At 44.2% G+C, this 17398-nt stretch overlaps 1 protein-coding gene across 1 annotated transcript in view; it reads left to right on the top strand.

Moving 5' to 3' along the window:
• The first annotated feature begins 11204 nt into the window (after positions 1-11204).
• Positions 11205-17398, top strand: part of Crtam (cytotoxic and regulatory T cell molecule) — a 27804-nt gene continuing 21610 nt past the window's right edge. The window contains exon 1 of the mRNA XM_028755830.1: positions 11205-11289. Coding sequence (XP_028611663.1) covers positions 11244-11289 — 46 coding nt within the window. The 5' untranslated portion in view covers positions 11205-11243. The remainder of the gene's footprint in view (positions 11290-17398) is intronic.

Here is a 17398-nt window from a genome sequence, read left to right as displayed (position 1 = left end):
ATGTCCATGTAAGTGTTCAGGTAAATTCATCACTTTGATTGGGCTGTATTCTATTGTCCATAATCCAGTATAGACAGCATCCTGGGCAATTGTCTACAGAGCCAGAGAAGGCAGAATCTGAGGTAACTTTCCGAAGAATTTGAGGGGAGAACTCTTGAGTACAGAAAAGTTTCATTCTCCAGATTGTTTATCAAAGTGGCTGGGTGATCGGAATTCAGTTAACATCGTATTGCACACTGGTCTATTAAAAAGAATTAAAGATTGGGTCCAGCTGAGAGTCTTGGGACTCACACTGAATCTGTGTGTAGAGACCTCTGGACCGTCAGATTTCCTATGCATACAAAAGGTCTCTGTTGGCAGTAGACCCTGATTTGAGGCTACCTCTTTTCAATCTGCAACTCATGCTAGCGCAGATGATAACTGGAACAAAGAATGAGTTAGAGACAGGGCAGGAAAAAAATAAATAAATTTTTTTCACCACGTGCCTCCCCCTCCTCCTCTTGTCCTTTTTTTTTTTTTTTTAAGCATTGAAAGCCATTTGAAATACTTCAGGGGAGATGAAATTAGTGGAAGGGTTTAATATGGGATTACAAATTCAAACAGCATCCTGCTTCGCCAAGTGTGTACATGCCCCAGTGTTATTCCCAGGTAGGACTTTGTCCCTGTGGTTTCTGTGTGTCTGACTGGAATAACTGATGCATGTTAATACACACTCTGAGGCTGTCCTTTTCCCAGGCTCTTCACACTGCTGCTGGGCCTTGAGGAGCCCTTTGCTTCACCCCGGGGGTGCCAGTAGAATTCAGATAACAGAGTCTCTTTCCCTTTGTGTTCAGATTCATGCAATCTGAATGGTTCATTAAGTGGCCATCTGATGGCTGAAAGAAGGGGTTATTTTTTACCCTCTAATGAAAGGCTTGGGAAGCTTTCTGCTTTTTATTTTAATGATCCTTTAACCAAAGAGTTGTTTTAAAGTAACATTTATATTTGAAAGACAGGTTTAGCAAATAAATAAATAAAAATAAAAATAGGAAGTACACCTTCTGGAGCCTTGTGGGTTTGGTAAATCACTGAGGATCAGTTTCTTGCCGGTTCTGTTTAGAATCCATATAGAGGGTATCCTGCCATGTGTAGCACTGCCCTGGATGTATCCTTTCTGCTCTGCAGTGTGTATCCCTGTGAAAATGAAATCTTATTTCAATTATCTGATGTCATGGGGAACTCAATGGCACCAGGAAGGCAAGGTCCTATCTCACTGCCTTTGTAGAAAACTTGGCTTCTGTGTTCCAAGAGCAGAATTCCTCTGTAACCTAGGTACTAGGTTTGATTTCAAAGTGGTGATGAATTGCTCCTTTGAATCTACACTCGGTATATCTGTGTGTTAGAATACAGATGAGGTTCCCACATGCTTCACAGGCAATCGGCACAGTCAACTGTACCAAATCTGCACAAAGTTGGATAATGAGACTCCTGGAGATTTGCATTTAAATTGTCTAATCCAGCACATGGCACATGAGGAGAAAAAAAAGGGGGAGGGTCTCATCTGATGAGCCTGTGCTGTGGAAGGGATAGGACTGGCAAGGAAGGCAGGGGACAGCCTGACTTAAAATCTCTTTAGGGGGTGTCCGTGTTACAAAGGTGATGGAGGTGGGGCTGTTAGGTGCTTTTCATCGTTAAACTAACATGACTAAAGCTGGATTGGCTTTTGTTAACTGTTCACCATTGGTTGCTGGGAGAGTGACGGTAGGCATTGCCTTTCAATGAAAAGAAATAGCTGGACGGTTATATACATAACCAATGTGATACATGTGTTAAAATGGAAACAATGTATACTGGTTCTCTGGTTGCCACTAAAATGGAAACATCCTCTGGCTTTTCAGTTATGCATACACCATACTGAACCTGCTGTGTTAGAAAGGCATGTTATGTTTCTTTCTCATGCGTGAGACTTTTGTGTCTCTTTTTTTTTTTTCTATATGATTTGGGTGTATTTATTTGGGGGGAAAAGTTTGTAATCATAAGACTAGAAAACCACACCTAGCCAGACTGACACGCTCCTTGTACACTCCGCATGATGTTCTTGCTTCCGTGGCTGAGAAGCTGATCTTCCAGATAGAGCTATGGCAGCCTCGTGATCAGTTCATTTTGTCCCAGGCCCCTATCCACTGATAACAGTTCATAGATGGCTTAATAAAAAGAAACTGTGTCCTCAGTTGACCCATTGTAACTAGAGATTAAATCCCAAGTGTGGTCTCTTCCTGTCGTGACTTCGAATGGTACTGTACGGTGGTCACTGTGACTACGTAGGTGTTCATTAAGAGTATGACTCTTCCAACAGAAGGTCAGAGGAATGCTAGCTGCTGATGGAAAGAGGATGAAACCCCTGCAGTCCTGTGGATCTTGGGTCCTTTCTGGTGAGGCATCCAGATGGAGAAGTGAGAGCCCAGTAGTACACTCTACAATGCCTTCAGTTCAACCTAGGGAAACCGTGGGCGACCCTATACCTTTCAGTCAATGGATCCAAGATTCAGAGCTGAGGCTCCCATGATAAATACAAATTAACAAGAAAAAAAACAGACAAGTTTAACAGTTGTACAGCATGGGAAACTTCATAAAGAAGTCGTCTTACAATCCTCAGAACGCAATGAGACCTAAACACATACATGTATGTAGTTGCTTATGGGTATTTTGAAACAGAGCTAGCCTTGAATTAGCCTGAAACTGGCTTTAAATTCCTGATCCCCTGCCTCCATGCCACAAGGCTGGGATTGTAGACACACACCACCACACAGGGCTGAAGCCTAAATGTTTTAATGCTTAACTTGAGAGCAAGTGGATGGTTGTAGAGAGGTATGGTAGAGCAATGAGTATGACCTGAGTGTAAGGAACTGCTGGCACTTGTACCACCTGCTTGGTTTCTCCACAGTGTCTCTCTATCATCAGAGACACGGTGGCCCCCTTCTCCCAGCTGTTGGAATAGCATCTCCCATGGGAGGGTTCTCCCCTGCTTGGGAGATGACAAAGTGACATATTTGAGGGGGGGCAGTTCGGAGCACCGTTGGTATCATCATTCCCCACCAATGACCATTTCAAGAAGGTTTGCTGTATCATCCATCAGGCAAGAATATGAAAGACATGGGGGGGGAGGGGAAAGAAGAAGGGGCAGAAGAAGAGCCTAGGCTACATTCTACAGAGTCTCCATTTCTATAGTCTATACTCACAGGCTCCATTTCTGAATTATATGTTAAGCTAATAAGATTTTAAAATAAACCCTGAAAGCAAATTTATGCCCTGGATATGAATACAGATTTCCATCAACACAGCCATCCACAACCCTGGCAGGGTCCACTTCCTGAGGAAACATAACAGCCAGTGCTGGAGTCTGCACAAAAAGACCAGGTTATGTTTAGCCTTCTGGCTGGTTCTCAGCTGTTCTCTGCTTGAAAGATTCCTAAACTCATTTTGCCCTTTTGTGTTATTGCAAAAGCTGGTCACACATCCAAAAAGAGAGAGAGAGAAAAAAATCAGCATGCTTTGCATCTGCTTAAGCTGAGCTCAGCGAAATGCACTGCTTCTCCTGTTTGTGTGGGTTGGGTGCGTTGTTTTGCCCTTGTGTTCTTTCCCCACCAAAAACATCTTCCTCTCAAAGAAACAGAATATTGCATTTTCCAGAAATACACATGTGGACCCCAGATGACTTGGTTTCTGCCAGGAAAAGATGTCCTGGCTTAGTCAGCTTTTGTTTGTCTTTGTGTTCTTTGGGCAGTCCAGAAGGTCTATGTATCATCTCAGGGAAGGCCAGGCTGTACTAAAGATGATGCTTCCAGGAACCAAGCTGGACATGACACAGTCTCAGGCTGGTTGCTCCATGCCTTAAATTCATCTCACCTATGAATGACCACAGTAATGACCCTTCCTTTTCCCCCCGTATGCCCCCTCCTTTTTAAATTTCTTCATTTTTTTCTTTTGCCAGCACACTTTTAACAATTAAATTGGAAGCCAAGCAGTGGTGGCTTATGCCCTTAATCCCAACACTTGGGAGGCAGAGGCAGTCTGATCTCTGAATGTTCAAGGCCAACCTGGTCTACAGGGTGAGTTCCAGGACAGCCAAGGCTACACAGAGAAAGCCTAACCTCCCTTTAACCCCCCCCCCACACACACACACTAAAAAATTAAAAAGAAAAACTTAAAAATATTTTTAAAAATTAAGAAAAGAATCAAATGGGAAAAGGGATATAAAATACTTGGTATCATACACTAATATCAAAATGCTACATATGAATACAGATAACTGCTTTTTTTTTTATTTTTTTTCAAGATGGAGTTTATTTTAGCGGGCTGTCTTGGAACTCACTCTGTAGACCAGGCTAGCCTTGGAACTTACAGAAATCTGCCTGCCTCTGCCTCCCATGTGCTGGGATTAAAGGCGTGCACCACCATTGTCCTGCTAATCACAGCTTTTTAAAAGGCCAAGAGAAAGCTCCTCGAGGATGGTTCTACTCGCCTGGAAATGTGAGGGATGAGGAATGGAAGCCTCATTCACACAGATACCTTCTTTCTCTTTCTTCTGTGAGTGGGGTGTTGTAAAAAGAGAATGGGCAGAGTTGATGCATTGGCAAGCTTCTGTGGGGATCTTGTTGTACTCGTGGTTGAGGTTGGGGCATTTGTTCTAGGCAGGCTCTTACCACACAGCCTAGTCTGGCCTCCTAGTCTGGCCTCAAACATACCAATATCTCCTTTGTCTCTACTTCTAGAGTACTGATGGTGCAGGCATGCACCACGACCTATGGCTGATTTCGTGTGAATTTTGTTCAGAAAGTTGCTTAAACGACCCCTAATTAAAATTGTTTTCATTTGATCTTGGTGATAATTTTGCAAGGTAAAGAGACCGGGTACTATAAAGTTATTTTATGAAACAAACCAAGGGGGCTAATGAGATGACCCAGTAGGGAAAGTGCTTGACATGAAAGTCAACCTGAGTTTATCTCTAGAGATTCCATAGGATTCACTGAATGGCGTGTTCCTAGTAAGAAAGGGACAGTAGAGCTGCAGCAGCAAAGGAGAGAACCAAGCATTGGCCATTGTGGAGTAGAGAGACAGTGAATACACAATAAGATGATTAGAAACTTTGACAGGACCTACTGGCTGCCATGGTGGAGAATGACTTTGGGACACATAATGGGGCAGGAGGTGTGCTCTCCAGTGGGATGCTCAGGAGTAGAGACCATGAGAGGACGGCCATTGAACCAGCTGAGCAAGAACCAATTATGGCAAAAGACTGTGCAGTAATGTTTGGTAGAAGTTTCTAGTGCAGAGTTCAGTAGTAGGAATGGCCTGGGGGATTTACTGCTTGGCCTTTACAGGAAGTGTGTGACACATGCTAAAATGTAACGAGATGAAGTGTGTGGATGTTATCTGAAGCTCACAGAGTATAGATTTGGAGATGAGGCTGCCCCGGGGCTAGCCAAGTGACAGTCAACATTTACTGAATAGTTTATATGTATCAAGTCCCGACATATGTACCGTTTGTTACTTACTTTGTGTGTGTACTCGTGTGTGTGTGTGTGTATGTGTGTGTGTGTACATGTCCATGTGTGTACAGGTATGTGCACATGTATGGGGAAGAAAGAGAAAATGTTGGTGTTTTCCTCAATCCCTCTTCATCTTCATTTTTTAAATAATACATTTTATTTTTCTTTGAGTGTATATATAAGTCAATCTGTGTGTATGGGTGCCCACAGAAGCCAAAAGAGGACATTGAATTCCCTGGAGTTTGAGTTACTGATGATTGTGAGTTGCCTGATGTGGATGTTGGGAATTGAACTCATGTTCTTTGTAAGAGCACCCAGTGCTCTTAAATCTCTGAACCATCTCTCTGTTCACTCCACATTAAAAACAAAAACAAAAAAAACACATACTACATAGACCTAGCTGGTCTGGAACTCTCTATGTAGACCAGGCTGGCCTCTAACTCATAGAAATCAGCCTACTTCTGCATCTCACATGTTAGAATTAAAGGAATGTACCACCATGTCTGGCCCCTCCACATTAACTTTTGAGACAGAATCTCACTGAATGTAGAGCTCTCTGACTTGACAGGGCTGGTTAGTCAGCAAGCCCTAGGGATCTGCTTGTCTCTGCCTCCTCAGTGTGGAGTCTATGTCGGGCTGTTATATGCTTTCCTGGGGATCACACTCAAACTTGCAACATCAGCTACTTCACCCACTGACCTATCTCTTCAATGTCTATGGCCCCTCAGTCTTCTTGATAATCCTACTATGCTGATTTAGAAAGAGGAAGCCTCGCCTTACAGATGGTTAATAGCTAGCTTATGGTCACATGACACACTCACACGATGTCATGACAATAGCCATGTCAGCATGGTTCCTGAGGCCTGGACTAATGGCCTAAATTTTTCTGTTTGATTTTTTTTTTTTTTTGGTCTCCTATGTATCCCAGACTGATATAGATCTCCATATGTAGCCCAGGCTGGCTTCAAATTCCTGATACTCTTGCCCCTACTTCCTGAGTGCCTGAATTAGATGTGTACCCACTTTGGCTATCTAAAACCGTTCCAGAAGCTTCATGGAAATATTGCAGGAGCCCAAGACATCAGTGGGATGCTTGGGATTTTTCAGAACATAGCCATTCATGCCTTCCTTCTAACTTTCTTGATTACAGATGAAGACAAGGGTCAGTCTCCAGCCTTTGAGCTGGGATGTGAAAGCAGTCTTGGTTATTCTGTAGTCATTTATTTAAACTACAATCCACTACCTCTCTTCCTCTTCCTCTTCCTCTTCCTCTTCGCCTTTCTCCTCTTTTCTTTGCTAAAATACTAGGGGTTTTCAGGGCCTTGGGCATATAAGGCAAGACATTTTTTTTTCTGAAATAAACTCTTATTTGGCTGTTTCTAGAGTTGTCCGTTTGATTAAATTAAACCTCTCCCTCCTTCATGAAAGTTTAGGACAGGATTTCCAAAAAGCAGAAACCTAGTTGTCAGTTTTGACCTGGTTTCATCCCCAATGCCATGACAAACACCATAACCAAAGCGAGAGAAAGAAGGGATTTCTTTGGCTTACAGTTTCCAGGTCAGAGTCCCCACTGAGCGAGGTCAGGATAGAAACTTGAAGCAGAAAACACACATTCTAGCTTGTTCAGGCTCATGGTTAGCTAGCTAGTTTCCTTACACATTCCAGGACTATGTGTGTAGGGAATGGTGCTGCCCACAGTGGGCTGGGCTCTCCTCCATCAATTAACACACAATAATTCCTCATAATTGGCCCACAGACCAGTCTGGTTTAGGCAGTCTCTCCACTGAGACTCCCTTCTTGGATGACTCTAGGCTGTGTGACGTTGACAGTTACAGATAACGAGGGCACTGCCCTTTCTCCATGCTAATTCATCCTGCAGCTGTTGCTGTCTTTCAGCCTAGCCACCTGGGTCTGAAGATCTCCATACCACAAGATGCTCACAAGATGTTTCGTATCTCCCAGTCCCCATGGTTATTCTTGCCATCTTACACACACACACACACACACAGAGGTCATGTGACTGTATCGTCCAGATGATGAGGCAGGCTCCATCCCTCTTGTGTTGACTGTTATCCATGATCTTTGTTGCTCCTGAGAAAAATATTCTGGATCCATAAGTGATTTCAAAGGCTGCTGGTCCAGCTTAGAACCCCCACAGCAGGCTTTACAACAGCTTCTGAAGACTCCTACCCCAAGTGTGAATTAGCAGCAGTGACTGCTGGGAAACAGGCGATCCCACCACTGTGTGTGGTTAGGAAAGGCCAGGGTTCTTCACAAGAGCATGAAAGGTCAAAATAGGCCCACTTAGAACTACTACAAAAATCCCAGTAGTGTTGGTTCCTGGGGAAATCCCCTGTTTGCTCTGACCCTATGATGTCCATTTGTGGCCTATTTAAGAGTTCTCTCTGAGCTCTGTCACTTCTGACAACAGGGGAATGACGGACAATGGATAGAGAGTGGTTGCTTTTTGTCTATCTGCAATCTGGTCCTCTTCATCTTCCCGTTCAGTGTTATCCCTGGGAGTAACGTAACAAAACACAAAGACCTCATGAAATGGGAACCACAGTGACAAATTGGTGGACACTCTCTTCTTGACCTTCCATGGTCCTCATGGAAAACTGTGGCCATTTCCAGAATGTGTCCCATCCAAACCTGACTCTTTGGATAAGGATGTTTTTGAGCTGTAGGCACCTAAAAGGCAGCAGACAGAAATAATCAACAAGCAAATAAGTAGTCTCCGCCCTCCCCATTACTTCCTAAAAAGCAGGACATCCGTGTGTTGAGGTATCCCCTCTCCCCTGTTCTCTGAGGACACATTTACTGCAGGCACTTTCATTCAGGCCCTGCCCACAGGGCACCTGAGGAACTTTCTAGAAGCTTTATTAACCAGCGATTCTCTGTTCCTTCCCCTCACATCCCTGACTGCTGTTGGCTGAGATTCACCGTCCTGTTTACTGTATTGCAACCTCTGTCAAGCCCCATGGCTGGCTGCTGAAAGGCAGTCTTAGACTTGTCAGCCAGCCTCCTGAGACTTGCTCGCTCGATGGTGCCTCCCGTACACATGCCCATAGGAAGTACACACAAAGACAAACTGTTTCCTCTTCTCTTCTCACTCTATCTGTTGTTACTTGGTTCCAGCTAAGAACTTGGAAAAGTATGGGAGGAAAGTGTTTCTCACTTTTGAGGCCTCTCACCTACAAGGTGGTCAGCGCACACACACACACTCCCATTGCAGACTAGTTAAAGGCCCCCCTTGGCCACGATCACCATGCTTCATCATTTCTCTCCACTCAATGAATGGTCACAATCTGTAATTCTTCCCCTTGGGGACACTTGCGGGCTGCAGGCTGAAGCATAGTTTATGAATGATTAGGAAGGATTTTGCAGACCACAAGGACATGTCACACACTGGCCTGCTTTGCAGCATTTCCTTCAGGGACAGTACTCTTTTTCTCCATTAATAAATTCACTTATTCACTTTACAGCCCTATTGCAGCACCCCCTCCTCCCAGTCACCCCTCACTCAACCCCTCTCCCCATTCTCCCCTCTCTTTTTCCTCTGAGGAGAGGGAGACACCTCCTAGATACTAACCCACCCTGCCACATCAAGGCACTGCAGGACTGGGCACATCTTCTCCCACTGAGGACAGACAAGGCAGGCCAGCTAGGAGACCAGGATCCACCGGCAGACAACAGAATCAGGAACAGGCCCCTACCCTGCTCCAGTTGTTGGGGAACCCTTATGAAGACCAAGCTGCATATCTGCTACATATGTGTGAGGTGGGGGCTAGGTCTAGCCCATGTATGCTCTTTGGTTGGTAGTTCAGTCTCTGGGAGCCCCCAAGGGCCCAAGTTAGTTGACTCTGTTGGTCTTCCTGTGGAGTTCCTACCGGATCCAGCTCCCTCAATCCTTCCCCCAACTCTTCCACAAGACTCCCCAAGCTTCATCTAATGTTTGGCTGTAGGTCTCTGCATCTGTTTTGGTCAGCTGCTAGGTGGAACCTCTCAGTGGACAGTTATGCTAGGCCCCTGTCTATAAGCATAACAGAGAGAGTAGCATTAATGTTGTCAGGCATTGGTTCTTGCCCATAGGATGGGTCTCAAGTAGGACTGGCCCTCAGTCTCTGCTCCGATTTTCAGGGACAGTTCTTAATCTCTGAGACCAACGGACTTTTGCGACATTAAACAAAGTTCTATTGCTGTTTAAAGGTTCTTTTAATTTTGAATTATGTGTATACATGTGCTCTCTGTGTGTGTGTGTGTGCATGTGTACATATAAGTGAATGTGTCTGTGAGATCCAGAAGACATCAGATCTCCCTAGAGCTAGAATTACATGCTCAAGGCTTCAGACACACAGTCAATCAAAGCTAGACTAGCATGGCATGGTAACTAGAGTTCTGTTTATTCAAATTTTGGAGATCAGGGAAACAGCTAAGGCAGAACTGGAGATGACCGTGACCTCCAATGTCCCACTCCCAATAGCTGACATAGAGCAGCTAAGCACCATGGGACCAAAGGCTCCACAACCAACACCAATCGGCTGCAGACCGAATTTTAAGTACAACAGCCAGTCAGGGAAGTCCCATATTTAAGTAACAATAAGATCTTCTTTAATGCTCTAGGAAAATCATATCAAGCATGTTAGACTTTTAGACTTTAGCATAGAAAGAGTAGTGTTGGAACTAGAGAGATGGCTCAGAGACTAGAAGAACTGACTACTTTTTCAGAGGACCTGGGTTCTATTCCCAGCACCCAACAACAGATAACAACTCTCTGAAACTCTAGTTCCAGGGGATCTGAGGCCTCCTTCTGGTCTCTGTGGCCACCAAGAACACACAGAGTATGCAGACATATGTGAAAGCACAACACACATGTACATAAAAATAAATTATTTTTAAAAAAAGAATAGTGTTTCCAAGCGGAGCATCCATTCAGCCTTCCAGTCACTCGTGACAACTTAGTCCAAATGAAATCATCTATCTCAGTGAATGAGGGAAGTGAACCACAATTGTCTATTTGCAATTTTTAAATTCTCCCCGTAACACATTTTTCTTAAAAAACAAACAAACAAACAAACAGAAAAGGGACTTTTGTCTCATGTCTGATCATCTATGTGCGGCGTATAGTGACGTTGGATACGTAGAGAGAAGGAAGGGAGGGTGAACAGATGGGCATATCAGTTAAGTAGATGGACAGATAGATAAGCGGATAAATGGAAAGATTTCAAAATGAATGAATGAATCAGTATATCTAATAACCACTAGAAATTGTTATCCAAATCAGAAACACAAAATATCCACGAAAGTTGGGCAAAAAAAAATTATCTAGCTATTATTTGCTTAATAAACTAGAAGTGCTAAAAAAACAACGTTCAGACAGGGACATTTTAATCTTTCCTACCCTCTCTCTTCCCCCCAAAGCCTCAGAGTCAATTCACCACGTACCACTACCATCACTACCCACTTGTGGGGGAGCAGTGTTTGTCACCGACACCTCATTCACACCTCTCCACAATGGATGTGACACCTGTGGTCCCCAAAATGTTCCAGCAGGAGGTGTTTGAGGGGCAGCTAAGTAAGAGGGGGCTCGGAGTAGGTGGAAGAGGTGACACGCGGAAGGTCACAGAGCTACAGCCTCCTCTCTTCAAAAGCCTGTGTGTACTTTAGAACCTACAGGAAGCTGTCAGAGACTCCCTCCCGCTCAGCACAGCCAGCATGTGGTGGGGAACTCTCAGTTTGCTGTTCTGGGTGCCGGTGCAAGGTAAGGATGTAGAGCAAATGGGTGGTTTTGCTTGGCTGACTTCACGGTTTTTGACCAAACCTACCTGTCAGTCAACTGTGTTCATGGAGGGCCTACTCTGGAAGACCACTCAGGTAACTTTGCTAATACTTCTCTGGCTAAACTAACCCACGCATCTAAGGGCAGTTACTCTGTCTCTTCCATCTCTTATTTAACCTCTCTTCAGGGTATAGGGACAGTATGGCGGGCGTGCATCCGTGGAAACTGTTGTGACGAAATGTAACCAGCTTCTAAAGTCTATCTTCTGAACATTTACCAGTTGAAGGGCATCCATTTCAGATTTCAAAACGTCCTTGAGGTCTTTGTCAAATATTCTAATTTCTCTAAAATTCAGTTTTAGCCCTGGCTAGCCTAGATCTCACTCTATAGACCAGGTTGGTCTCAAACTCATAGAGATCCACCTATCTCTGCCTCCCGAGTACTGGGATCAAAGGCTGAAACTGACCCCAAGCTGAGTCAGGTTTTTTGCATCTTTAGATGAGGATGTTGACAAACATTTGACCTGTCAAACTCCTCATTATAAGAAAATCTCAAACGTACAAACTCTTTGGAAGTGATGAGATATCAATCAATTCTAATTTCGTTCAGAGGAACAAGGACCTAGTGAAAACTATTTACTTTTAAACATCTGTTTATTTTTAATTATATGTACATGAGTATTGTGCCTGCCCGGGTATGTGTGTCGTGTGTATGCGCTGTCCAAAGGGGTCAGAGGAGAGAGTTGGACCTTTTGGTCTTTTGGATCTAGAACAGCCGGTGCTCTTAACCATTGAGCCATCTCTCCAGCCCCGAAAGCTACTTATTTTATAGAAATCAGTTATAGTTCACATTTTGCTATCATTTGGTTTTTGGAGCTTAATTCTACTGTCACATTATGAAAATTACAGAAAGATTTTAAGCTTAGGTCAAATTATTCCTACCCGAGTGTGGGGCAAGGGTGAGGGGTCACTTCCTGGTGTCCCGAGTCTATGATGATCCTTGTGTCAGACATACAGGAAGGGACCATGGTCAGAGCCACTGCTTGGCGTCAAATGCTTGTTTGTTTCTAAATAGTGACTCACCTGCCTCTCTCATGTGCATTCATTCCAGAATGAGGTGGGGGGGGGGGGGGGCGGCAAGGTTTTTTTTTACATAGTTTTTCAATTCCCTGATCTCTATACTTCAATTAGTGCCTTCCTTTCTGTTCCCTGTACCCTGAGGCACTTAACAAGGATTCCGTTTTGGTAATGAGTGACATTAGTTTCTTCACTAAGTGGCTTAAAGAACAGCTAATGCATTCTGAAAGGGTGCTGTTAGACGGCCAAAATTAGTCTGATTTCAATTATCGCAAGATTTAAAGCCTTCAACTGACCTTAATTTTTTTTCATCCTTCAAACTTTTCCCATCTTAAAAAAAAATACCCCATAAGATTTTTATATAAAGAGCAAAAACAAAAGAATCCTATCTTAAGATGAATCTAATGACAGTGCACATCTGGAACATCGGCGTTTAGAATAGGAGGATCACCATGAGTTCAAGAACACTCTAGGCTCCGCAGTAAACGCAATGCATGCAGCATAGCGAGACCCTGCCTCAGAAAAACAAGGAAACAAAAAGCAAGCTTAAGCAAGTCTACCAGAAAATGCGACTCGCTTGTGAATATATGGAGAGAAAAATATTTATCTCGTCATGCACAGTGTTGGGCAAATTGTTAAGCACATTTATTCCTAGAGAAAATGCCAAGGTAGATATTGATATCGTCAGTCTACACAGGAGAAACGCTGAGGTTAGGGGAAGTTTAATAACCAGCAGGTTTTCACATCTGGAAAAGGGGAAGAAAAATATCAGCCTATGAAGAACAGAATAAATATTAGATCTCATGGAACCTTCAATTTGTGTGTGTGTGTGTGTGTGTGTGTGTGTGTGTGTGTGTGTATGCACACATGCACCATTGGGGTGTCGAAGAAAGTACATTATGTTTTTAAACCTTTATTTTGTTCTTTTTAATTATGTGTGCGTATGCACAGGTCTGTGTGGGGGTGTGTGCGTGTGTATGCCGGTGCCTGCTGAGGCGGAGCCATCAGATTCCCTTGAAGCTGGGGTCACAGGTGTTTACGAGCCCACTGATGCCGCGCTGGGAATCAGACTAGGGACCCCTGCAAGAGCAGCATTCTCTTAACTGCTGAGCTATCTCTCCAACCCGGAAACTTACCATGGATGAGAACTCAGAGAGTTGTAATGACTTAGACATTCTGAAAGATTTGATATTCAAAGAACTCAAACTGAAAATTCATCCATGCCGAGGACTCGAGAGGTAGCTCAACTTCTGCTCACACTGACTTATGCCTGCCTGGGCCCCTCAGAGTCCTGTGTGGGCAGGAGCTGGTCATGTTGCTTTCTTGCCAACAAGAAGGCAGCAAAATATCTACTTTGGCACAGCTGTAAATTGTCAACCGCCTTTAGAAAATGAGGCAGTAGGAAAATCACTATGGCGGCTTCTAAGGCTGACAGAGATTTGCAGACAAAAGAATTTCCCATATCTTGGACTGTGCCCCCCTTTCAAGGCTCCTGGAATGAAAAATCTCTAGGGTGGATAAAATATAACACAAATGAGTCTTTTTTTTTTCTTTCCAAAAGTCATTCTCCCCTCACTTAGACTATAGACAATGAAAAGGCTGACCCAGGCAGGATTCCGACCCTCTTTTGTAGCTGCAGGAAGGTGGGGCCTCTGCAAACCAGAGAATTCCTTCATTCTCTTGCATCAAGTGGGCCTCTTGGTGACAATCTGGAAAAATGATTTGATTTTTGACAAGTATAATTTATTTTCACATCTGTAGTTTTCTCTGCCTAGTCTAAAAATAACACAACGTCGCATTTTTGTAATGATCTTCGCTGAAGCACACTTCTGCCTAAGTCTGCACAAGAGCCATGGAAACAGGGCTCCAGTCTGAGAATTCGCTATGTGTTTAGCTTTAATTCTGTTCTAGTTCCAGACTATTGTTTGATGTCACAACTACAGAAGAAAATTAGAGTTCCGGTAAAGTATTTATCTCTGAAGATTTACATTTGTCCCTTTCGCCCATTAATTCAACTAATATTTTAAAAACCTAACTTTGTTCTAGCCCCCAAGGATGTATAGTGAATGGATGCCACAGTCATGCTAGTCACCCCACTTCCAGCCATTTGTAACCAACCCATCAATGAGAAGCACCTGTAACCACACAAGTGCAAAGGAACTCACTAAGTGCTGTAGCCAAAACCATTCGAAGCCTTCTGGGTGTCTAGAAAAGAGAGCAGGTCAGTCAGTAGGGAAGGAGATGAAGGCCTGCTTTTAAGTTTGTTTTTCTTTTTATGTATGTGTGTGTGGCATGCATGTCCATGTGTATTTGTGTGCACATGTGTGTGCGGCTATGTGTGTGCGTGTGTGGAAGCTCAAGTTTGATACTGAGACTCTTCCTTGATCACTCTACAGCTATTCATTTTGAGGCAGGGTCTTTCTCCGTCAAACCTAGAGATTGCCAACCTGGCTGGCCTCACAAGCCAGCCCGCTCCAGGATCCTCTGTGTCTGCCTCCTGAGTATGGGAATTGCAAACGAGTCACCCCCACCCCCACCTCTTCACGTGGGCTCTGGGGATCCAAACATCCGTCCTTTGGCTTGCTCGCCTCATGTTCTCACCACCAAGCAGGCCTCACAGCCTTCTACTTGCAAGTTTTGGCAAAAGTTGCAGCCTATGGGGTTGAGTCTCCTTAAGGAGAGTCTCAGAGGAGACAAGAACAGACAGGCAAAAGTGGCTTTGCAGCCAGAATCTTCCAAGATCCAACAAGTGTCTCTTCACTTGGAACGTCTGGGAGGAGCATCATCCAGTGAGACAAGTGTGAGAAAAATCATCAGAAATGTTAGCCTGAGTCCTACATACAATAGGAGCCATAGGGAATACTTTTAAATATCCCTTATTTTTTGTTAGTCGTATGTATGTGGGGTGTGGATGTTGGGTGCAGGTGCTAGTGAAGGTTAGAAGTGTCAGATCCCCCTGGAGTGGGAGTTATGGACAGCTGTTAACCGCTGGATGTGGGTACTGGGAACTGAACTCAGGCTCTCTGCAAGAACAGTAATGTTCTTCTTTAATTATTATTTTTATTTTGTTTTAAGAGTGTGGGTGAGCCGGGCGGTGGTGGCGCACGCCTTTAATCCCAACACTTGGGAGGCAGAGGCAGGTGGATTTCTGAGTTCGAGGCCAGCCAGGGCTACACAGAGAAACCCTGTCTCGAAAAACCAAAAAGAAAGAAAGAAAGAAAGAAAGAAAGAAAGAAAGAAAGAAAGAAAGAAAGAAAGAAAGGAAGGAAGAAAAAAGAAAGAAAGTGAGTGTATGGGTGTTCTGTCTGTATGTCTGCCCGTGCACCCGTATGCATTTCTGGTGCCCTCAGAAGCCAAAAGGACATTGGTTTCTTTGGAACAGGAGTTACAGGCCATTGCGAGCCACCTGTAGGTACTACGAGTGAACCATCTCTCCAGCACTAGGAAATATTTTAAATGAAGGAAGAAGCATAATGTCTTTAAAATGTTGTCATTCCGAAAGACGGTTGTTGTAATGGTCCAGCAAGAAGCAGTAGGGCCTCAACCAAGGCCACAGCGGTGGTGGGAGAAGGAAGAGTAGGTTAATTAAATCAGAGCTTGGGAGAGAGGAAAGGCTGTGTAGCTGGTCAAATGTCTGGGATGCCATGGCTGGTGACCACGTTAACTCATGTAAGAAAACAGTGAAGTTGAGCCTGTGGCGCATCTGTATTAGTTATGAGAGCAAGAGAGACACAGGGGACAGGAGAGATCACAGACTCCAATCAGACATGGAGAGACACAGGACAGGGCAGATCCTGGTTCCAACTGGACACAAGACATATAGTAACAGACACATCCTGATTCCAACTGGACATGCTGAGTTTGGGGCCTGCAGTGCCCAGCTATGCTTGGTTTTGAATTTATAACAATTTGGCATTGAGTCAATTTTTTAAAAAAGAGTATTTTCATTATTTTTTCAGTCTCTCTGATGACGTATATAGAGGTAAAGAACCCTCACAGCAACTCCCCACTAGCTTTGGGAGAGACAGAGGATTCTAGAAGGCATTGGCTTAACCTATGTGTGGTGCTTAGCTTGTGTGTGCTTCAGGAGGGGAATGGGACGGCCACCAGCCCTTTGCTTGAAAGTTGGTCGTGAATGCCTTGGTGGGAAGCTATCTGCTGAAAGGAACACAGTTAATTCATTCATTCATTCATTCATTTCTTTCTTTCTGTGCATGGTGTGTGTGTGTGTGTGTGTGTGTGTGTATGTGTGTGTGCATGTGCCTGTGTGTGTGCATGTGTATGCTGGTACACACAATACAGAGGTGAGTAGAGAACACTGGCTACCCTCCTCTATTGTTTTTTTCTCCTTTATTCCCTTGAGACAGTGTCTCCATTTAACCTGAAGCCCACTGTTTTAGACTGGCTGTCAGCAACCTCCAGGGATCTGCCTGTCCCAGACCCCTACAACACTCATGTTACAAGCACACACAGACTACACGGACATGCCTGGCTCTTCTCTTTTATATGTGTGTCGGGGATTTGAACTCAGGTCTTCATGTTTGCAGAGCATGTGCTCTTACCCCCTGAGCCATCTTCCAAGTCCAGGACCATTAGATTAACTATGTGAGCAAAGAGATGAGGAAAAGCCCAGGTTCCATTCCTATGTGTGATACAGTGCTGGCTTGGTCTACAGTATACATCACACATTATGGCGCCACGAGATTACCATACAGTCTGAGTATGTAGCAAGCCACGCTCTCCAAGTCTGTGTAAATACAAAGTACTCTGGATGAAAGGGAAAGAAGGGGCCTGCGAGACGGCTCCGTGGGTTTAAGGTACTTGCTGCCAAGACTTCTGACGTGATGTGGACCCCAACGACCCACAGGGTGAAAGGAGAGAACTAACTCCTTCAAGTTGTTCTCTGATCTCCACATGTGCACTATGGTGTACTCACAGACATCCATACAGAAACACACAGAGATGATAGATAGATAGATAGATAGATAGATAGATAGATAGATAGATAGATAGAT

This window comes from Grammomys surdaster, unplaced genomic scaffold (assembly GCF_004785775.1).
Source record: "Grammomys surdaster isolate TR1022 unplaced genomic scaffold, NIH_TR_1.0 126086, whole genome shotgun sequence".
Classification (NCBI taxonomy): domain Eukaryota; kingdom Metazoa; phylum Chordata; class Mammalia; order Rodentia; family Muridae; genus Grammomys; species Grammomys surdaster.
Note: the sequence above shows the minus strand (reverse complement) of the source record. Positions and strands in the feature narration are given on the sequence as shown.